Source organism: Octopus bimaculoides, chromosome 21, assembly GCF_046866305.1.
Source record: "Octopus bimaculoides isolate indiv1 chromosome 21, ASM4686630v1, whole genome shotgun sequence".
Classification (NCBI taxonomy): domain Eukaryota; kingdom Metazoa; phylum Mollusca; class Cephalopoda; order Octopoda; family Octopodidae; genus Octopus; species Octopus bimaculoides.
This window is the reverse complement of record NC_142948.1, coordinates 8,328,153-8,353,835: the sequence shown is the minus strand read 5'-3', so window position 1 is coordinate 8,353,835 and position 25,683 is coordinate 8,328,153. Positions and strand designations below refer to the sequence as shown.

The following is a 25,683-nucleotide window of genomic DNA, read 5'->3' as shown; positions in this document are numbered from 1 at the left end:
CTTCCTGTTTTAAAGTGAAAGAAATTAAAACATTCCATCAAAATTCCATATTAAATTTTGTTCCCTCATCAGTTTAACCCTTTTGATACCAACCCACACGGGACCAGCTTCAATCTATAATACAAACTTCCTGTATTAAAGTGATCTAAATTAAATATTTCCCTCAAAATTTCATGCCAATTTAAATTCCAAACACCAGGTTAATAATGACAATGTCATTTGACTAAATTCTTCAACATTTTCAAAATTAACCGAAACAAAATCAGTTTATTTCAACAGAGATAATGGTAACAACAGGGTTAATAATGACAACCCTATTTTACTAAATCCTTCATTATTTTCAAAATTAATCCAAATAATGACATTGTATTTTTCATTATTTTCAAAATGAAGTGAAACAGAGGGAATGCATTTCAACAGAAATATGGCCGTGAAAGTGTTAATAATGAGAAGTTATATTTTTAAATTCTTCAATTTTTTCCAAAATTAATTGAAACAGAGCAAGTGCATTTCAACAGAAATATGGTAATGAAAGTGTTAAAATACACATAATCACTGCAAGGGTGAATTCTATTAGTCAGTGTAATGAAAAAGAATAGCAGTCTCTTGGGTCTGGAAAAAAGATAGTTCTGGAATTTCGTACATCTCAGTTAGAGCATGCATGGGCTAAGATTACGTGCCCTCCATTGTCAGTTAAAGTTTAGACAGTGTCATGTGACAACTTGCTGGGGCTACTTGCTGGAGCCTAGCACCAGGAAGTTTAGACAGTGTCATGTGACAACTTTCTGGGGCTGCCTACTGGGCCCTAGCAGTGGGAAATTTAGACAGTGTCACGTGACAATTTGCTGGGGCAGCCTGCTGGAGCCTAGCAGCAGGTATAAAAAGGGGAATTTGACAAGACAGTCAGTCGGACGCTGACACTCGTTGATGCTGCATCGAAGAGGCCAGGGAATAGAAGAAAGAAGACATGCACCCAACACCAGAGCTGAAGACACCTCCGAAAGGGGGGGCCCCGCCACGTCAAAACGGTAGAGGAGTAGGGGCCGAAACCGGACGTGGTTCCTCCTAATGATGTCTTAAGCTAACTGGATCCTATAAAGGTGCTGTTGTGGTAGCAGATCACGAAACATGGTTGAAATTCCCCAACCTGTGTAAGTGATATTTTTGTTTTAAAGTGATCAAATGTTTGTGCAGCACATCAGCTCACTCTCTACATCAAATCGACATAACCTGTGCAGGTGGTGCACAATGTGCCACACGTCAGATGATGAAGTGATCCCAGAGCAATATGGGAAGAAGTGTTTTGCTCAAGGACACATGTCACCCGATCCAGGAATTGAAACCAAAATCTCACAGCTGTGAGTGCAACATCTGGACCACTTGGTCATGTGCCCTCACTGAAACAAAATGGTAAGGACAAGAAAGCAATATATACAACAACAAATAGAAAAGAGGGTGGAAAAACAAAGGAGTCGGGGACAGTTTGAACTTAATCCAACTCTAACATTAAATTCTGGAATCTACTGAGTAATTCCTAGAAAAGTACTTTAGTGTATGTTTTTTTGTTTTTTTTTTAAGAAAATAAAATGGTAAATAAACTTGATGATAATAACAGGGAAACCTTGTTAAAATTTTACAAAAACAATGGAATAGGTCTTTTCTGTGGTAGTCTTAGAGTTTCACACTTTCCCTGTCTGAGAACGACAGCAGGTCGGTCGTTAATTCAACCTGTTTCCAAGCATATATCCGCCTAAATTCTTTGGCGCCAATCCAGTCAATAACCATTTAAGAATATCCCATTACTGCAACAACAACAGCAGCAGCAACAACAACAACAACAGCAACAACAACAACAGTAGCACCAGCAGAAGCAGAAATTATTCACTAAGCAGATCAACCTGTCAGTGCTCAGTGCACATCCACTCGCAACCCATTGTCGAAATCTGCTCTCTTGTAATGACGAAGGCGCAATTTGTGCAACAATGAACATCATTAGGGAAATTGCAAACAAAGCACCTGACAGCGAAACTACAGGTTTAAGTAGGGGGACACCCACACACATACACACACACACACTTCCCGCGCTGCTACCACCACCACTGGTTGCTGAACGACCGCTTCATTCGACAAGAACATCTGCTGCTACAAAAACATTGCCGTTAACATTAACTGATTTACTTTTGTCAAAGAAGGAAGAAATGATTAAATAAGGATGATTCAGACCAAATCTGTTTAGCCTGAATGGAAAGCCTACTGCCACACACACACACAAACACACACAGACGTATGCACAAACACAGATACATGTACATACACCAGTACACATGCATGCAAAAATATTTATTACCACACACACATACACTAGCACATACCACCATAAATATGTCCACACACCAGCAATAGCATATTCACATATGCACAGTGGTACAGACACACACACACAAAAGCCTAGCAACATACAGACAAAAGCATACCAGCACACAGAGACGAACATACCAACACACAGAGACGAACATACCAACATACACATGCATGCACACACACACATGCATGCCCGCACACACACACACACACAAGCATATTAGCATGCACATACACAAACAGTAATATGTCCAACTGTGTGCACATGCACTCTTAAAATATTCAGAAAGTTCTTAATATAAAATTTTTAAACAGTCTAAGCCAAGGAAATTTTAGGAAGAAATAATTGTCAGATCATTTCAATTTAATGAAATTAACTTAATTAACACAAACCTTTCTATGCGTCTATTAATAAAGAGGAGGAGAGGGTGGGACAAGACGAAAGGACAGAAAGACCAGAATGATTAAAAGACTATTTCTATGCACAATTTCTTGGTTGATAGAAAAGTTCTTAGCTCAAGAATTGAACCATGAACCCCAAAACAGAAGTGTTGAGTCACTCCACTGACCACCAACACTGAGGTGCTGATAAAAAAAAAAAGGATTGAGGTCTTCAAACTCTGACAAATACTTGTCTTACTCAGCTTGGCTTTCGCTTTTTCCTGAAGATGGTGTCTCTGAATTGATTATTATGTGTGGGCTGCAGTTGAACCAGAGACCAACAAAACTCCTTGTAACACCAAAGATGAACTGAAGGCAAGGATTATGACAGCATTCACCAACTTAAACAAGGAGACCATCCAGAAGAGTTGCAGAAGATTCCAAAGTCGTCTGGTTGAAGCCAATGGTGATTTTATTGAATAAATTTACTCTTTAGTATTTCAAGATATTTTTATGTAATTTTGGTAAATATATCTGTTAAAATGAGTTGTCAGTGTTATATTCATTTTGCATTTGTTTCTGTCCCCACAGCTTAGTAGTTTTGAAAAAGAAACTGATAGAATAAGTATGAAGTGGTACCCCAGCATGGCCACAGTCCAACGATGGAAAGAAGCAAGATACAGAAGCTAAAAGATCACATAATAATAATATGGCTTTTTGCATTATTTAGTTACAAAAGTCCATGGATTGGGAGAATGACCAGCACTGTAGGGTAGTACTAACTAAATGGGAAAAGAAAAGAGCCCTTATATACTGAAGAAGAGGCCCCACAGACTAAGAATAAATGTATGACATGGGGAAAAGTGGAAGTTATGATTCTCAACAGCTGTTGTGCAATATAGGCTATAGAACAAAACTGATAAGTAAATATAATAAATCAAACATTTTTATTGAATGTCATATTTACAAACAGAGGTTAAATATACAGTTTTTATTGTTTTTATTAAAATCTGTTTGAATTCAGTCAGTTCAGGTTGAAGATGAGTTTTTTTTTGTTTTTCTTTTTTGCTTTTGGCAACGTTTGCAGCGACTACAGTTTTATATGCAGATGAATAAACACGATGTAACAAAATATCTTCTTTTTTTTTTGTCTTTGTCTTTGGTCAGTAAATGTTATTTCCTATTTGCTTCTATCTAGAAATCAAAGGAAATGACTACTATCCCCTTCAAACAGTGCTTTTTGTGACCTGGGCATCAATGTTTTCAAACTGACCAGTTTTCCATTACATTTCAGACAGATTCAGTACTGAGTTGCTGAAGCAGAAATATCATTATAGCAAATATTCTGCTCAATACCACAGATCTGCTTGTCAGTTGTATGGCCATAACCAGTTGAGCATGTCCTTTAGTGGCAGACAGTGTGTGGAAATGTGTGCATCTCTGATCATGAGCAGGAGTAGAGGGAGAGTATCATAGCCATGAGTTGAAAGGGATTCTTAAGGGTTTGAATAAATGTAAAAAAAAACAAAGTTTGAAGGAAATATTAGCCATTTTTCATACTTTCCAGGGGTAAGCAAATAGGAAATAACAGTTGCTACCCAAGGACAAAAATCATGTTACACAGTGCAATCTGTAAATCAGTGGTTTTCAACCATTTTTTGCCAATGGAAACCATATGATCCCTATTTTACTGTGTGATCCCTATGTTACTGTGTGATCCCTATTTTACCATTTGATCTCTATTTTGCTCATGTTAATAAAAAATCCAATTATATTTTCATGATTAAATATTATTAAGAAATGCATAAAAAAATTGTTAAAATATTTCGTGTCTCGTAGAAGTTAAACCAGGTAACTGCTCATAAACTTTAACAACAAAATTTTATATGGATCCCCAAGGATCATATGGACCCTGGTTGAGAACCACTGTGTCGGGTAATCATGGGCCACATGTAATTACTCAGTGGGCTACATGAGCCACATGTTCAAGACCCTTGCTAGAATGTTCCCAGCTCTTTACATTCTGCATCCAAATCCTGTTGAGATCAACTTTGCTTTTTATCCCCACCAATCAAGTCCCCCTATTTAAATGGAAAGCGAATGAGTATCTAGTTATGGCTCTTAAAGCTTTGAGTTCAATCCTCACTAAGGTTAGTGCTGCCATTCATTGTTCTGCAGTGAAAATATAATACAATACCAAGGGGGGAGGGGGGAGAAAGAGATGCAGACATCAGCAGCAGCAGCATCATTATCATCATTTTACATCTGCTTTCCATACGGATATGGGTTAGACAGTCTGACAGGAGCTGGTGAGCCAGAGGACTGCACCAAGCTCCAATTATCTGTTTCGTCATGGCTTCTATGGCTGGAAGCCCTTCTTAATGCCAACCACTTTACTGAGTGCTCTAGGAGCTTTTTATCAAACACCAGCACGGGTGCTTCATACAGAGTGCTAGCATGGGTACTTTATGTGGCACCAGAAATGAGATGTATATATATATATATATATAGACAGAGAGTAGAAAGAGGTAGAGACCTTAATAGGCATCACTATCATGGTCGTGTTCACTGTCATTGTCATCAAAAAACAAAGAGAAGACAGAGACTGAATGGTTTGATTTAGTTGAAAGTTTTGAAGGCAAGAAGAATGACTTACCTGAAATACTTGTGTCATTGTGCTCACCACTTCGGACATTGATGGCCTTTCATCATGTTTGCCTGCCCAACAACTGCAGAAAAAAAAATAAGAAAGATCATATATAAAAATGAAATCATTCACTGTGTAGCATAGAATTTTCTGAATATAAAGGATATGTATGCAAACCAATCATTCATCATACTATGACTAATACCTCTCATCGTGACTATCAATCACGCTTCTATCACTCATGACTTTTGCTCAGTAAAAACATTGATGAGAGAGGTCGTGAGGCCCTGTTTGTCCTATTAAGGACATGGCTACTGCTATAGTGCAAATGTCATCAAAAATGTACCCTGTGCACTTTGTAGGGTGGTTGGGGTTAGGAAGCTGAAAGATGAAAACTTGAGCAGAATGAGGTCCTCCGACCCATCTGGGTGAGCGTACCTGGAATGTGGATTGACTTGACCCCCAACCATGAGAACTCATTCAACGCTGTGCCAGCATGCATAGTGGAGGCATGTAGCGTAGTGGTTAGAGTGTTGGACTCATGATCATAAGATTGGAGTTTCGATTCATGGACCAGGCAATGTGTTGTGTTCTTGAACAAAACACTTCATTTCACATTACTCCAGTCCATTGACCTGGCAAAAATGACTAATCCTACGACAGACCACCGTCCCATCCAGGTGGTGAGTTTATACGCCATGAAACTAGGAAACCAGCCCTTATGAGTCAGTATAAGTTGAGAAGGTAACTTTACCTGAACGTTTTTTTACCAGCATCCATAGGGCCGACACTCCATTCCAGAGAAACGTTACAGAAGAATCAATAGCAATTAAAAACCAACACATCATTGGAGAGAAAGGCCTTCTTCAGGGAGGAAAGATACTGAGACAGAAATAAAGAAAGCAAAAATTCAACTGGAGAGAAGCAGAAAAGACAGCCCAGATTGCAGCAAAGTCATTTATGGCCAATGCACCATAGAAAGTAAAGAGTTGAAATAATTAAGGGAGTGACATCACATTTTGTCATCTTCCATTTATGATCTGCTAAACCTAATTCACAAGTCCCCGGCAAGCCCTACATATTATACAATCTATATGACAAATGCATGCTTACATGAAGCCTGAGATCTCACAATTTGCAGAGAAATATCATCTATATCAACATTTTATGCCTCTATGATATTACATGGATATCGAACATATATCTTACATATGCATTAGATATCCACACAATAAACTCGTTGAACCTTATCCAGACCGGCATTGACCACACTTGTATCTCTGCTACAAAATAGAATATATTCAGATATATTTCTAAATAATATAAATTATGTTCCCAATTCCTGTTGTGGAATTTAATGTGGGGGTGGGGGAGAAAGAGAGAGAGAGCAATTCAAATAGCACCTATTTCTCTGTGAGGCAGTAAATTGCGATCTGACAATACCCATGATTTGGTTAACTTATACCCTTTCAACTGAACAAAATAGATTTGCTAACGTATTAAATAATTTCTGCTTCACTGACGAGTGCACACTTGTGTGAAACCTGACATCTCACAGCTCACGAACAAATGTTTTATGCTGATATCAGCATATTATATCTCTACGTTTTTATATGTATATGGAATTTGAAATTCAGATTATCATCACATACACACACACACACACACACATGTATATATATATATATATATATATATATACAGGTATGTGTGTTTGTATATGGATATTACAACGAGCTGTGACAATCCATACATTTCAGATTATGCATTCACACTCCAAGTATATAATACAAATAATAGTTATTACACACACAGATATATAACACTCTCTCACACTCTCTCTACATAGATATAAACATATATTTATATATATATAAATACATACATATATATATAGATACACATATACATACATATACATACATACACATATATACATCCATACATAGACATACATATATATACATACATACATATATGTGTGTGTTTGTGCATATGTGCGTGTGTGTGCGTGCATATATATGAGTATATACATATATATGTATGTATGCAGGTGTGTATATTTATATGTGTGTGTGTGTGTATGTATATGTATGCATACAGACATATATATGGGTGGATGGATGGACATCACAGCTAGCAGTGACACTCTATATGGCAATACAGTTAAGAAGTTTTTCTTCCTAACTATAAGGCTTCAGGTTAACTTCCATAGTGTGGCACCTTGGGCGAAAGTCTGCAGTTGCCCCAGAATAGATATCAGAAACAGAAACTAATAGAAGCCTGTTACGCGTATGTGGAGAAAGAGGGGGTTGCGCACCCGCATCCTGACATTGTGTGATAGTTGTAAACGAGTGTCACCATTATGGAAGCAACGCCATTTCCATTCTTCTGTGGAAACACAATTGGTCGTGGGGGGATATTATGTTGCTTTAAAAGCAAGTGAGGGTTAGTGACAGGAAGGGCATCCAACCATGAACAAAAAATCTACCAACAGATTCAGTCTGACCCAGGTAAGCAAAAAAAAAAATACAGTGGATGATAAAATGATGATGTATCATTTGTCTTTTACATGTGACAGTCACTAGACTGCAGACATGCTGGGGCACCACCTTGCAGAGATTTTAGTCAAACAAATCAACTCCAGTATATATTCCTTTTAAGCCTGGTACTTATTCTGTCAATGGCTTTTGCTGAACCGCTATGTTACTTAAGCACGCCCACACTGGTTGTCAAGCATTGGGAGAAGGGGAGGCACCAAAGACTCTCACACACATGCGTGCATATATATATATATATATATATATATATATATATATATATGGGAGAATATACAAATAATAACAACAGACGAGGACAGGTGGTGTAAATAACAAAAGTATATATTAGTATGACGCTCGGGAATACGGAAAGTCTTTGACGTTTCGAGCTACGCTCTTCAACAGAAAGAATACGGAGACAAGGAGAAAAACATATATATATATATATATATATATATATATATATATATATATATACATATATATATATATACAGAGAGAGAGAGAGAGAGAGATGATGGGTTTCTTTCAGTTTCTGTCTATCAAATTCACTCAGAAGGCTTTGGTCGGCCCAAAGCTACAGTAGAAGACACTTGTCCAAGGTGCTACACAGTGGGACTGAACCAGGAACCGTGCTTTTGGGAATCAAACTCCTTACCACACAGCACATATTTGTATATAATGCAAATAATAGTTTTACATGTGTGTATGTGTATGTGTGTGTAAACCTATCTAGTAGGCACACATATATACACATGTGTGAATGTATCAGGACAATTACCCCCTAGAACAATTAGCCACCTTGGTTAATCCCCACCTCTCCAATATATTAAGAAGTTTTAAATCATCGTCTGTTGTCCTCAGGGGTAATTGTCCCTGGGTGGGTTATTGTCCTAGAGGGGTAAATATTCTAGGCTCATCTGTGAAGGCATGTGGCTTAGTGGTTAGAGTTATTAAGCTCACGGTTGTAAGTTTATGAGTTCGATTCTCAGTGGCACACTGTGTCCTTGAGCAAGACACTTTATTTCACACTGCTCCAGTCCACTCAGCTGGCAAAAGTGAGTAGTACCTGTAATTCAAAGGGCTAGCTTTGTCACATCCTGCGTCATGTAGAATCTCCTTGCGGAGTATGCTAAGGGTACACGTGTCTGTGGAGTGCTCAGCCACTTGTATGCTAATTCCACGAGCAGGTTGTTCCGTCGATTAGATCAACTGGAACCCTTGTCGTCAGGATTGACAGATTGCCAGTTCACACACATCTAGCCAACCACCCACACAATATGCTTGGGTTTTATAATTTCATGGTGGTGAACAGAATTCTTTCCTCATATTTTAGGGTTTTGTGCATTTGATGCAATCAACATATTTGAAATAGAGTGATAGGGAAATTCAGTTAACCAATACACAATTAGAAAAGAAAATCTGTGTGTGTGTGTGTGTGTGTGTGTGTGTGTGTGTGTGTGTGTGTGTGTGTGTGTGTGCGTGCGTGCGCATGAAAAACAGAGGAGGTGGCAGGCATATATATACACGTACGAGAGAGCAGGTATATCTATGCATATGAGAGAGAGTAGATGTATATTTGTGAGAGAGAGCAGATATTTATATATATCCATGTGAGAGAAAGCAGGTATATACAGATATATACATATATATGTGCATGTGAAATCAAACATATATGTGTGTGCATGTGCATGGATACACAGATACACACAAAGAATTATTTAGAAACACACACACATAATTATTTATACCAAAGCACCAACACATTCCCATGAAGAACAGCGAAATGCTAGTTCCACAAAAATCAAAGAAATAAAGAAACAAGCAAAGTTTCTGAATCCCTAATCCAGAACTATAAACTGTACAATTAATTCCTGAAGAATAATAACGCTTATTCAGCAACATTCATTCTTTGTATAAACACTGCAAAGAAACATGTATATATATATATATATATATATATATATATATATATATATATATATGTATGTGTGTGTATGTATATATATATATATAAACATGCACCAACACAATTATGCACAGTCAAATAACTACATAAAATTCATATATACATGCACAAATACATGCACACGCTCGCACACTCACACACACAAGTGCATGTGTCTGTTTGTCCTCAGCAATAAAAGCTGATCAGCGGATCTAATGGCCGAACGTAATTGCATACAGAAAACTGTAGGGAAAAAAAATGCACAAAGACACACACAGAGGAGAGAGAGAGAGGGGGGGGAGAAGGAGGGAAAGGTAGAGGAGAGAGAGAGTGTGTGTGTTAGATTAATTAGTTGTTCGTTCCAATGAAATATTTGTAAACAACAGAATATGGGATCCGGATCCGGAATGAGAGGGGTGTCGTTTCCTGTTGAACCTGTTTTCAATAAGCGAATGAAATGGAACGGAATACAATTCTTGAGAAGAAAAAAGGAAAAAGAGGAAAACGGAATAGAAGAACAGAGAAGGAAAAGATGAAGATGAATAAGATGGAGAAGACGAAGAAGAAGGAAAAGATGAAGAAGAAGGAGAAGATGAAGAAGAAGAGATGAGAAAGTTTAAAGAATCTGAAACATTAATGTGCGTGTGTGTGTGTGTTTTCAAAACTCTGGAATGAAATGAAAAGAGTTTGTGGTAAGAATTTCCACTGAAAAATATTAGTTCCAATTAACTTCTCTCTCCCTCTACATATATATATCTGTGAATATATGCATGTGTGTGTGTGTGTGTGTGTGTATGTATGTATATGTGTGTGTGTATAGTATGTGTATATGTTTGTATGTACGTATGTATATATTTATATATATATATATATATATATATATATATATATATAAAGCTTTCTCTGTATCTTTTATTTTCTCTTTGTCACTTACTCACTCTCTCTCTCTCTCTCTCTCTCTCTCTCTCTCTCTCTCTCACACACACACACACACAGCACATATACATATATACACACAGCAGAGAGAACACACAACAGAAAATTCTATTCTTTTTTTCCCCCCTTCTAAATGTGCCAACAAGTTTTGATTATCTGGAGGGCATCAAAATGCATTTAATGTCAGAAATAAATACTATAAAACAGTATAAATAAATAAATAAATAGATGAAATAACTAAAATAAATAAATAAATAAATAAATACAAAGAATCAAGCTATGTTCAGTATGAAATACTATTGGTGAGTAAGGAGGGAGAGATGGTGGTAGGAAAGGCGGGGAGGGGTGTTTCATTGTAGGTCATACACTGGTGAGGTGTCCATCACAGTAGGGGTCACATGGGTCGTGAGTGCACAACAGGCATTAGTTGTTGCTACAACACAGACTTCACCCTTCCATGCCGTGTTCCCTCAACAGAGGGAATAGGTTAACCCTTTAGCATTTAAACTGGTCATATGCAGTGCAAATATTCTTCCTGTTTTATGTTGAAACTGGCCAGATCTGGCCTCTCACACTCATCCTACAATTTCATTCTGAACATAAACAGTTGTGTCATTGAAGTCTCAAAGCTAAGAGACAATGCATGATTAATTTAAAACAATGTGAATAAATAAATGTATTGCTATACATTTGACAGAGTAATGTGAATGCTAAGGGGTTAAATTGGCCATGTCCAGCCAAAATAATCTAATTTATCTTCAAACTGGCCAGATCCAGCTTCTCACACTTACCCTACAATGTCATTCTAAAAATAAACAATCACATCATTGAAATCTCAAAGCTACAAAGTAAGGCATAACTAATTCATAGCAATGTGAATAATTATTACATCTGACAGAATAATCTGAATGCTGAAGAGTTAAGCATCATCTCTGTCAGATTCCTGGTAAATCAGTAATAAACAACACACATAGATAAAAGAACATGCAGCCAGTTCTATCCATTAGTATGCCTGTAATCATTACCCTTGAGTAGTATATGCAACTGTGTATTTTTTGGCTCAGGAGCCCAGAGGGAGAATAAAGTTAGACACAGGGGTCGGTCGGGTCTGATAGAGTTAAAAAGAAGAAGTTAATTACTATACCAAACCACTGAAAATTCTTGAATATTTTAAAGATTCTAGGACATAGAAATGCTTGTTCTGAAGAGTTAAATATTTAAATTAAAACCTCCAATCCTAATTTTACCTAAGAAATCTTCATTAAGTTATATTCCTAAGAGAAAGTGAATCCAGTTCTATATTTAAGCGATGAGGAATTATGTACATTATTTACATTTCATGGATATTTGTCCTCATCTTGTTTGTTGTTAACACAATGTTTCGGCTGATATATCCTCCAGGCTTCATATAGCATAGTGGTTAAGAGCACGGGCTACTAACCCCAAGATTCTGAGTTCGATTCCAGGCAGTGACCTGAATAATAATAATAATAATAACAACATCGAAAAATATCTTAGGAATGAGAACCCAGGTCCGAAATTTCCCCAAGACACCTGATGAAGGTTGGAGGGTATATCAGCCGAAACATTGTGTTAGCAACAAACAAGATGAGGACAAATATCCGTCAAATGTAAATAATGTAAATAATGTAGAAAGTGAATTGCTTCGATAAATCCCTCCAAATTCTTGATTATTTTTAAGGTTCTAAGACACAGAAATGCTTGTTCTGGAATGTCAAATATTTAAATTAAAACCTCTCATCCACATTTTACCTAACAAACTTTCATTAAGTTATATTAAATTGTGAATTTCATCAAAGAGGAAGCTCTCCTTTCAGCCCTTTCCAAGAGGTTATGTACTAAGATGGACGTAAACTAACATTTGTGGGGGTTTTTTACACAAAAGGTTTACTGGCTTTCAAGAAGAAATGTAACAATTGTGTCGGGTCAAATTATTTTTGGAGGTTCAGAGTAAGAAGAAATTTTTGTTTTTCCCCCCACTCTTCTTTCTGCCTGGCAGAATGATGAGGGATGTACCAGGCTTTATGCCTATCTGGATGATATTTTGAGCAGCTGACTGAATAAATTAAATCTTTAAATGTCAGGAAGAAATACAAACATCATAAAATTCATTGATTCTTCGAAAGCTTTCATGAGCAAACAGGAAAATTGGAAAATAATGTAATAAAATATTACAATGTTTGAGAAACTGTCATGAATTCCTGTTGTTGGTGGTGAAAACCAAGTGGCTTCCAGAATCAGAATTTGCAAAATACGAAATTCTAAAGCATTTGACAACATTGGAATATGAATTCGAGTGATATTTTCCGGAATTCAAAGGTGAAGGATTGGATTCAGTGCTAAATCCATTTAAATTGTCAGCTGAAAAGTTTCTTGACGATCATCAAAATGAATTTCTGGAGTGGAAGAATGATCCAAGAGCAACAGATATGTTTGATGAGAAATCAATTGCAGAAGTTGGCTCCTTGATGTACCATTCTTGCCAAAAAACGGTAGAAATGTATTTTTATGAGACAAACTTTTCAGCTCAGTTGCAAATGAAAATGAAGTGATGAAATAAACTTTCAAAATTGGTTTCAAATTTTGGCACAAGGCCAGCAATTTTAAGAACAGGAGCAAGTCAATTACATCAATTCTAGTATTCACTGGTACTTACTTTACTGACCCAAAAAAGGATGAAATGCAAGGTCAACCTCAGCACAATTTGAATTCAGAAGGTAACGATGGACAAACTGCTGCTAAGCATTTTGCCCTAAGTGCTAAAGATTCTGCCAGCTTGCTACCTTCTTTGTGACATAAATTAAATTATCCATTAGAATTTCATATTCAACCCTGGAACATAAATTAATATGAAATTCTAATCAATAGTTCAATTCAGATCCCTTTTAAATTGAAAGTTAGTAACAGAAAACCAAAAGCACTTTCAGGCAGGTTGGTATCGAAAGAGTTACCATCAGGCCTTATGGGTCCTAGGGTTCTCATAAAATGAAGGAAAACTACTACAGCTGCTACATAGAGTCAATAGTTGACCATGTACCTTGCACCATGCTTTTGCTAATTGTTTTAGGGGCTTAAATAGTTGTGGGCTGATATAGACACTCTTGGCCTTTCCTCTCTTGGCTCGGGGGAGGGTGTTCACATCCAAGATGTGACAGCTGAAGTAAGAGAGGGCTGCTCTGGCACACAGCTGGTACTCATTTCAGGTAAGGAGATTGCAATAACAGGAAAACAGGTCACCAGATCAGAAATCAAACTTTCATCAGCCCAACAAAATGTGTTACATGCTTTCACAAGTATCACTAATACTTAGTAATGTATATAACCTGCCGGTGGCATGATCTTCAAATGTCAGGCCTCATGGAAACAATGGCAAGTACTTGAGAAAACGTATCAAGCCAAGTGAACTCGTAGTCATGACCATTGCCAGTGTCGCGTAAATGGCACTCATGCTGGTGGCACATAAAAAGCACCCATTACACTTTCAGAGTGGTTGGCATTAGGAAAGGCATCCAGCTATAGAAACCATGTGAAATCAGATTGGAACCTGATGGAACCCTCTGGCTTACCAGTTACAGGTAAACTGTCTAACCCATGCCAGCATGGAAAGTAAATCTTAAATGATGATGATGATGATGATATATATCAACTTTAATCCAAATTTTAAAATCTATCAGCATTATCATTGTTACTAAATTTGTGAAACGCCATTAAAACCATTAAAAAATGTAATCCAAGTAACTATATATATATATATATATATATATATATATATATATATATACAAACACACACACATACATACATACATACATATATATATATCTTTGAAGTTTCTATGTCAATGGAACAATGACCACTTGACATCTTCAGTTGTTGCTAGACTGATGCCCATAGCTGAAGAAGTGTGGCAATCATTGTATCATTGACACAGAAACTTGAAGTCTTGTACATGAGCCTCCATAACTGTATCATATAATAAATATAATTCTCTACTTCCAACGATATTGAGATCTACCTAAGAGTACATGGCTGAGAAATAAGCTTCTTAAGCACAAAGCCATGCCAGTATTTTCTTTTCCTTGCATGGATTCTACAGCTAAATGCCCTTCCATATGCCAACCACTTCCCAAAATGTAATAGGTGCAATTTTAGCAGAGCACCAAGACAACTTTTTAGCATGACTAAAAAAATAAGATTGTGTGTGTATGCAACGGGCTTCCATACAGTTTCCATCTACCAAATGTAAATCACACGATCACATGATACTGGTCAATCATCATCATCATCATCATCGTTTAACGTCCGCTTTCCATGCTAGCATGGGTTGGACGATTTGACTGAGGACTGGTGAAACCGGATGGCAACACCAGGCTCCAGTCCGATTTGGCAGAGTTTCTACAGCTGGATGCCCTTCCTAACGCCAACCACTCAGAGAGTGTAGTGGGTGCTTTTACGTGTCACCCGCACGAAAACGGCCACGCTCGAAATGGTGTCTTTTATGTGCCACCCGCACAAGCCAGTCCAGGGGCACTGGCAACGATCTCGCTCGAAAATCCTACAGGAGCCAGTCAGGCGGTACTGGCAACGGCCACGCTCAAAATGGTGCATCTCATGTGCCACCCGCACAAGAACCAGTCCAGGGGCACTGGCAACGATCTTACTTGGCTTGCCGGGTCTTCTCACGCACAGCCCATTTCCAAAGGTCTCGGTCCGTAGTCATCGCCTCGGTGAGGCCCAATGTACGAAGGTCTTGCCTCACCACCTCAGCCCAGGTCTTCCTGGGCCTACCTCTTCCACGGGTTCCCTCAACTGTTAGGGTGTGGCACTTTTTCACGCAGCTATCCTCCTCCATTCTCACCACATGTCCATACCAGCGCAATCGTCTCTCTTGCACGCCACAACTGATGCTTCTAATGTTCAGCTTTTCTCTCAAGATACTTACACTCTGACGGGTATTCACATTGACATTACACATCCAACGGAGCATACTGGCTTCACTGACAGGCTATATTAGAATACACCTACCCATGGTGCTACACCATGTAATAGAACTAAAACATAGGACTGACCCTGGGAGGAATGTCATGCACAGTGTCCTTCCTTATTTCAAAACAACCAGGTGAGATATGCAAGAGATTTGGCTGGTCAGGGGACCGGAATTTTTGAAAGCTGCTGGAATAACTGGTTGAATCTAGCCACCATAGAGAACTGCAGAGTATTGCAAACCTAACTACATGCAGCATAAAGTATAAAGTTAGTGATGACTTCTTGAGTTGAATCAAATTCTAAATAACTGAGAAACACAGAACACAGCAAATCAAAACAAGGTATTTCTGGAGTAATCCTGAGGCATTCCAGAATAAAAGAATGATTTCATTTCTCTTTTATTTGTATTTTGGTGCTCTTTTTTTTTTGGGGGGGGGGGGCTTCTTTTTCTTATTTCTAACTAGACAGTAGGATATTTATATACGTATATCTTAAAATAACGTGGCTACATATGGTGAATAGATGCAAACGTACTAATGCATACACACACATACACACCTATATATATATATATATATATATATATATATATATATATATATATATATATATATATACATATATATTGATATATATAAATATATCATGCATCCGTCATTGTCTTCCATTTTCTGTATCTATTTTTATGAGCATATATAAATGTATGTGCGCATCAGTGTATGTATGCGTCGGTCAGTGTGTATATGTGTATGTGTCTGTGTTTGTTTATACATACAGGTAGATACACACATTTACATATATGCACAAATGTTTGTGCGCATGTGTGTGTGTATATACATATATGCACTTGTGGTGTGTGTGTGTGTGTGTGCTTGTATGTGTATATATATATATATATATATATATATATATGCATATACACACACACACACAGACATATACACCATTGTATTCCAATATCTACATGTGTGTATATGAGTATACATAATTGTCTGTATATGTAGGTAATGTGTGTGTGTATAAAAATGTGGGTGTGTATAGACACAGACACGTACTTGCCACATCACCAAGACAATGAAATTAGATGGCGGCAACACTAAATATAGGTGAAGAGACGCATCACAAGAAACAATAGCAAACACACACACACACACATGCCTGTCCCCCCTCTCCCCTCTCACTTTCCTAATAGTCTTTCTTTTTTATACAAGAAGTCATTTAGCACAATTAAGGTAAATACATACTAAATTCGAACAGTCAATAAAACACAACTTCCCCATTCTGTTTTAGCTGTTGTTGTTGTCTCGTTAATTTTAAAAAACTTTTTTTCCAGTTTTCATTTGTTTGTCTTTTTTGTTTGTTTTTTTTTAAGTGATTCACCAAAATTAGATATAAAAGTTAATTTCAAATTGTTCTCATATGTTTTACTTAAGTTTTTGGGGTTTTTTTTAACATTTTTTGTTTATCTGCTATTTTCAACTTGTCTTTTGTTTTCTGAGATTTTTAATTTTCTGAGGGGTCTTCTTTTTTTATTTTTTTATTTCTCTATTTGATATTTTTTAATATATCGTGTCTCTTGAAACTATATTTAGACATGAAACATGAATTGTGGGGGAGGGCGTACAAAAGAAATAATAATAAGAATGATGATGATGATAATGAGAAGAAGAATGTGTGTGCGTGTATGTCAGAGATGATGATGATGATAATAATTCTTTTTGCTATAGGAACAAGGCTTGAAATTTTGGGGAGGGAGATAGTCAATTATGTCGACACCAGTAAGCAAGTGGTACTTATTTTATTGACCCCAAAAGAATGAAAAGCAAAGTCAACCTCGGCAGAATTTGAACTCAGAACATAAAGACGGAAGACATGCCACTAAGCATTCTGTCCAGCATGCCACCTTAATAATAATAATAATAATAATAATCCTTCTTACTAAAGGCACAAGGCCTGAAATTTGGAGGAGAGAGGACTAGTCAATTACACTGACCCCACTGTTTGACTGGTACTTAATTTACCAACCCTGAAAGTATAAAAGGCAAAGTCGACCTCAGCGGAATTTGAACTCAGAACATAAAGACAGACGAGATGCCACTAAGTATTTTGTCCAGCTTGCTAATGATTCTGCTAGCTCACTGCTTCAGTAGTAATAATAATAATAATAAATTGGAGAGAGTGTATGTGTGTGACACAGAAAGAGAGAGATAGAAAGAAAGAGATAAGACAGAAGGAAAGAAAGAAAGAAGACAAAACAAACACACACCACAAAACTATCAAAGGGAATTTAAAAGGTGTATGGGAAGGTAATGATGCTAAGGTATTCAAAAGATCAGAGCATCCGAGAAAACCCTCCAAAGGTACGAACAGGGAGGAAATGGAATGTGGAAGAGGCAGTAAACAGGGCGATCGGAATACTAAAACATGCCGATATAGTTGGAGCAACGCAAGAAGCAAGAGCCAGCCTAGGGACGAGCAGTTTCGGGCCATTTTGCAAGAGCAGTGTAAAAGAGATGAAAGAGGCAGTGGTACACGAAGTGAGAAAGGAGGAAGAAGAAAGGCGGAATGTACATTTGGTGCAATGCAGTCAACAGGGGCAGTGCCTGAGATGGGAGGAAAACGTGGTCAGTCGCAGAATCTCATGGAAGGAACTTTGGGCTTGGGAACAAGCAAGAACAGCCTTCCTGATCAAGTCTACCTTCGACGTTCTACCCTCACCAGCGAACTTAGTTCGAAGGAACATAAAAACAACCGATGAATGTGGATGCGGGGAGAAAGCGACGGTGAGACACGTTCTGTCAAACTGCAGACTAACATTGGAAAGGTATACATGGCGCCATAATCAAGTCCTTGGCGTCATAAGTGCAACACTCAAGGAGAAGATCGAGGGATACAACAGAGGAGAGTACCCCAAAGTGGAAAAGCGCAGGAAAATATACTTCCAGAAGGAGGGAAAAGGACATAAGATCAGGCCTCCAAATAAAATATATGAGATAGACGAAAGATGGAAGGGATACTGGGAGCTGGCCACGGATTTGGGAAGTCTAGCAATTTTTCCACTTATAAAAACAACAAAAAGACCAGACTTAGTCATATGGGACACAGAACAGAGAATAGGAATCTTGCTAGAACTGACAGTACCATGGGAAGAAAACATCGACAATGCAGAGAAACGAAAGGAGAAGAGATATGAAAAACTAATCGAAGAGTGCAGAGAACAGGGATGGACTGTCGAGTACTACCATCTGGCAGTGGGGGCTAGAGGCTTCATTGAAAGAAAAATGACAACGCTATTCAAGAGAAGATTTGCGTTTTCAAACTCAGAACTTAGAAAACTGATAAGGAGGATACAGGAGGCGGTCGAAAAAGCCAGCTTCTATATATGGCTGAAGCGGGAAGACCGAATATGGCTTGAAAGTCATAACAAGTCTAGGTGAGACAGGCTGACACTGAAGTGGCTTCGCGCCCTCCATTGTCAGTTAAAGTTCAGACAGTGTCATGTGACAACTTGCTGGAGCTACTTGCTGGAGCTACTTGCTGGAGCTACTTGCTGGAGCTACTTGCTGGAGCTACTTGCTGGAGCTACTTGCTGGAGCCTAGCAGCAGGAAGTTTAGACAGTGTCATGTGACAACTTGCTGGTGCTGCCTACTGGACCCTAGCAGCGGGAAATTTAGACAGTGTCACGTGACAACTAGCTGGGGCAGCCTGCTGGAGCCTAGCAGCAGATATAAAAAGGGGAACTTGACACGACGATCAGTCGGACTCTGACACTCGTTGATGCTGCATCGAAGAGGCCAGGGAATAGAAGAAAGAAGACATGCACCCAACACCAGAGCTGAAGACACCTCCGAAAGGAGGGGCCCCGCCACGTCAAAACGGTAGAGGAGTAGGGGCCGAAACCGGACGTGGTTCCTCCTGATGATGTCTTAAGCTAACTGGATCCTATAAAGGAGCTGTTGTGGTAGCAGACCACGAATCATGGTTGAAATTCCTCAGGTGTATGGGAAGGGAAGCAATTCTACCATACAATCATTTAGTGGAGGGAGGGGTGTTCTTTTAACTGGTTTAGTTGGGGGGAGGGGGTTATTGATGGATTGCTTTTTTTTTTCTATTTTTATTTTTCCTTGTATTTTTTTACTTTTGTTTTGTTGGTTGTTTTGGGAGCTTTTTTTTTTCTTTAGCCATGGGCAGGTAAGCTCCAGGAAAGATTGTTATTAAAAGAAAAGAAATGAGAGAAAAATATAGGAAGTAATGGTTCATTTTGTTCTTGTAAAGTTTGGAATCTCTTTTTTCACAAAGAGAAAAACTATTTTTGTCAAGATATATATATACATGCATACATACATACATACATACATACATACATACATACATACATGCATACATACAGTATGTGCATGAACATGCAATCCTATGCACAGATATACACTCACATTTATGAACATACATACACATATATATGCAACACATATCAACATGTGCACTCAAACACAAACACACACTCACAAACATATACATACATGCATACATTAACAAAAATACACATATATACATACATACTACATAAATATATACACAAATACAAACATGCAAACACAAACATGTGCCTCTGTGTGTGTATATATATCTATATATATATATATATATATATATTATATATAAACACACACACATGCTCATATATATATATATATATATATATATATATATACACACACACACACATAAACATACACTTAAATCCAGCTATAAATACATATCAATAAACACACACCACAAATACACACACACATATATATACAAACATGCAAACACACATACATTCCATCACACACACACATAATCAAAATCATGACAGTGTTCCAGCTTGAACTTTTTTTTTTTTTATTGCAGAAATAAGGGGAGGCATAAATTTCCCCCGCCCCCTACTCCCTCTTTCTCGTGTTTTTGCTTTTTTTTTTTTTTCAAAATTTCCTCTGTTTTCTTTGAAACAATAAATTCCCAAGGTCCATGGACATTTCAAGACATTCTCCATTTTATCTTCTGAAAGAAATAATTATTTTAGTGGCATTTGTTATTGCCTCTTTATTGTATGCAAGAATCATGTGGGCGCTGTTGTCACTCTTCCTCATTTGTTAACACGAGACTTATGAGGTTTTTTTACTGTTGACATCTGGCTTCTTTCACTAAGATGGAAATAGTTTCCCAATAATATCTGCCGTTATTTGGTTGCTAGGGTGCACTATATGTATGTGTGTGTGTGTGTGTGTGTGTGTGTGTGTGTGTGTGTGTGTGTGTGTGTGTGTGTGCTAAGATTTGTGCTATATTTTACTTATTATTAATATTTTTTTTTTTTTTTTTTTTCTATGGTGTAGTCCAGACAAGTATGGGAGGGCACTGCACATGATCTTTTACAAGGCATCCAAAACTGGCAGAGAAAGCATAGAATAACATTTCAAAGTATATTCTTTAACCCTAAGTTAGCCCTGATTGAATATACCTGTTATTAAAGATGTTCCAGGCATGACCATCTGATCTCTTTTAGTCAGGACATTTAGTGTTGAAATGAGGTTTGCTTGGTCCTTCAACCTAAAGCAGTACAAATGTTAATTATACCATTCTTTAAAAGTAAGGTGGTGAGTCTTGTAGAGTGAGGGTAGCTCTGTACACCATGATCTATGAAAGGCAACATCCCCTCAGTAGACAAGGAACTCAATGGCAGCATTTTTAGAATGTTTTAAGTTAGTTTCTGAGTATATAATAGTTGAAGTAAAGTCATCTCAACAAGAGCAGCTAACCTCCAGATTTTGTACATAGACAAGTTTGTGATATCTGTGTAATCAAGATGCTACTTTATTAGAGACAGAAAATTCCTAGTAATTTCTGTCATGATGTGTAAATTATAAGGTGGATTAAACCAGATTACTTTCCCCTTTCTGATTCTGCTCAGAAACTGAGTAGGCAAGGGTTTCTTTCTATAGAATAACTTCTCAGCGAAACTACTCATATAGAGCCTTGAGACAGTGGTGGGGAGAGTACTGCCTGTTGAAAATTTGATAGGAGATTCTTCTATTTATGCCTGCAACAAGGTCCCTAATATTAACTTAGGAGGTGATTGGAATCCCTATGTATATATACCATTTCCTTGCTTAGCTTTCCATTGGAAATGTGTCTATCTATCTGAAAGATCTATAGGAAAGCCTAGGAAATTAGCTGTCATTAGATTGGTGGGCAGAATTATACATTATCCAATGTTGTTCATCTCCAGTCTTCCACAAAAAAATGTCTGGCAAAGGAGAAATATTAACATGCTTCAAAACAGATGAAAGTTAGCAACAGAAAGGGCATCCAGTTGTAGAAAATTTGTCTCAACAAATTCCATCAGACCCATGCAAGCATGGAAAAATGGAGGTAAATGACAATGATGATAGGCGTGGCTGTTTGGTAAAAAACTTGCTTCCCAACCACATGGTTCCAGGTTCGGCCCCACTGCATGGCACCTTGGGCCAGTGTTTTCTACTATAGCCACGAGCTGACCAAAGCCTTGTGTGTGTGTGTGTGTGTGTGTGTGTGTGTGTGTGTGTGTGTGTGTGTGTGTGTGTGTGTGTGTATGTATATATTTGTGTTTGTGTGTCTGTTTGTACTCCCATCATCGCTTGACAACTGATGCAGATGTGTTTACCTCCCTGTAACTTAGCGGTTCAGCAAAAGAGACTGATAGAATAAGTACTAGGCTTACAAAGAATAAGTCCTGGAGTTGCTTTCTTCAATTAACACCCTTTAAGGTGGTGCTCCAGCATGGCCACAGTCAAGTGACTGAAACAAGTAAAAAGAATTTTTTTTAAATGTGTGTGTGTGTGTGTGTGTGTGTGTGTGTGTGTGTGTGTATGTATATATGTATGTATGTATGTATGTACTGTAATTGATTTCTCCATGGTAACACGGTAGAAAATTCCTTTTGTTGATATAGCAATTGTTTGGGGGGGTTTTTTCCAGCTGGGTGCCTTCCCTTCAACAAACGGTTTATCTGTGAAACAGAGGTTACATCCACTTCTTTTTGTTTGGTCTATCAAGTAAACTCAAAAGGTACAACGTAAAAGCAACATTAAGATTTGAACTCCTGACCAAGTAATCAGAGGTTCATCTGCTTAACCTCAAAATATTTCTACCACTCTCTTTTCTTTTATGCCTACTTACACACACATCACACATACACATACATACATGCATACATACATACATATATAATTACATACATTCAGGGAATATATTTAGGACTTTGCAACACAAATACATAAATATAAAACCTTCAAAGATAACACACTTATATACACACATATATAAATACATCAACCAGACACAAACATATATATATGTATATATAACCAAATAGTAACAGAGAACAACACACATATACACACAAGGAAAGATAACTTTATAAATCTTTACACACGCATACACACACACACATGCATGCGCATGCCAACACATTAAATAACAAATGAAAAATCATTTAAACACACACATACACACACACATATTCTGTCTCGCATACAGAAATTCATATACATACATATATAAATACATACACATGCACTCTCTCTCTCTCTGTCTCTCACACACACACACAACTATATATACACACAACCATAACCACTTATACACACTCAACCATACATACATGCACATAGAACAACACATACATACCACCACATACGCACAACATACACACAACTATACAAAAGCACACAGAACTATATACACACACACACAACCACTTATACACACACACTCACACAACCACACATACAGACACATACAGACATATGCAACCACACATATAAACACACGCAACTACACACACACACAGAAACCAAAAATGGGAGCATTGATTGATAAAGTTCTAATACTACTACTAACACTACCACCAACACTACTACTACTAACTAACTAACCAACTGACACCACAACCAACACCATTACTGCCACCACCACCACCACCACCACCACCACCACCACCACTACTACTACTACTACTACTACTACTACTATCAGAGAGTTACAGTTTCTGTTTGGTCTAGATTTCCAACTATCTTATTATTTGAGGAAAAACCATTCCTTTTCTATGCAGTACTCAATTGATTTCTTTTGAAATACTTGCTCTGCTGCAACCCGTCTATCACCACCACCACAACCACCACCACCACAACCAATGCCACCGCCGTCGCCACCACCAACACCAGCAATGCCATACCCAGCACAGTCACTATTGCACTCGTACTCTTCTTCCTTGCTCGCCTCACCTCCAACCCTCACCTTTGCCAGCATCCTCATCGTTTATGCCTCTCTTACTTTCTTACTCTCTCTCTCTCCCTCTCTCCTTCTACACTGTTCACCACTAACACACCATATCAGCTATCAAATGATACTTTTCCACAGACTATTAGTCTCGTATTAATATTTCTCTCTGTTCTCGTAGCTCTCCACGTCTTCCTCCGACTCCATTTAGTCTCACATAGCTTTTCACAGACACACACGATAACAACAACAACAACAACACTAACAACATTATTATTATTATTATTATTATTATTATTATTATTATTATTATTATTATTATTATTTCTCAGTGGTGGTGTTATTATTATTAAAAGAACAACAATTACACTAGCAATGATGTCAAGAGACCCCTGTTATCTCTGCTCCCCCTTCTTCCCCCCCCCCCCCATTTTCCGATATTTTCTCCTTTATAGTGTGTAAGTTCCCGATTTGTTGTTGTTACTGCTTGTAGTGATGGCAGAGGTGATGGTGCATGATGGTAGTTGTGGCAATGTTGTTCTTGTTGTTGTTAGTCTTATTATCCGTTGATGTTCTGTTCCCCTCTGTTCTGTTCTGTTCAACAGCTCCAGTTCAGCTCCGACTGTGCAGACCTATGCCATGGAATCAGTCAATCGAACTCTCGGAGATGACCCACTAATTCAACTTGAGTTGAAAAATAAAGGTCTCAGACACTCCAGTCTAGTCTAGTCGAGAGGGGGGGGGGGGGGAGAAAAGGAGAAGAGGTATATACCTCGCCACCACCACCACCACTAACACTATCATTTAACATGCTGGCATGGGTTAGATGGTTTGGCAGGAGCTGGGGAGCTGCACCAGGCTCCAATTGTCTATTTTGGTGTCAATGACAACCACTTTATAGAGTGTACTGGTTGCTTTTTGTGCAATGCCAGCATGGATCCCTTTTATGTGATGCCAGAATGGGTGCTTTCTACATAGCGCCAGAATGGGTTCATTTTACATGGTACCAGAAAAGGAGCTTTTTATGTGGCAACAGAATAAGTGCTTTTTACATGGTGCCAAAATGGATGCTTTTTACATCGTGCCAGAATAAGTGCTTTTTACATGGTGCCAAAATGGATGCTTTTTACATCGTGCCAGAATAAGTGCTTTTTACATGGTGCCAAAATGGATGCTTTTTACATCGTGCCAGAATAAGTGCTTTTTACATGGTGCCAAAATGGATGCTTTTTACATCGTGCCAGAATAAGTGCTTTTTACATGGTGCCAAAATGGATGCTTTTTACATCGTGCCAGAATAAGTGCTTTTTACATGGTGCCAAAATGGATGCTTTTTACATCGTGCCAGAATAAGTGCTTTTTACATGGTGCCAAAATGGATGCTTTTTACATCGTGCCAGAATAAGTGCTTTTTACATGGTGCCAAAATGGATGCTTTTTACATCGTGCCAGAATAAGTGCTTTTTACATGGTGCCAAAATGGATGCTTTTTACATGGCGCCAGTACAGTACAGGAGCTTGTTACATAGCACCAACATGGGAGCTTTTGGTGTGACACCAGCAT

The 25,683-nt window shown here is 37.9% G+C and overlaps 1 protein-coding gene across 4 annotated transcripts in view; it reads right to left on the bottom strand.

Annotated features, from left to right (window-relative positions):
• The window catches only part of LOC106880926 (mitogen-activated protein kinase kinase kinase 7-like), a 427,548-nt gene that overhangs the window by 225,758 nt on the left and 176,107 nt on the right, over positions 1-25,683 (bottom strand). For all 4 annotated transcript variants that reach the window (XM_089338807.1, XM_089338806.1, XM_089338808.1 and 1 more), the window contains exon 8: positions 5,399-5,471. In XM_089338807.1, coding sequence (XP_089194933.1) covers positions 5,399-5,471 — 73 coding nt within the window. The remainder of the gene's footprint in view (positions 1-5,398; positions 5,472-25,683) is intronic.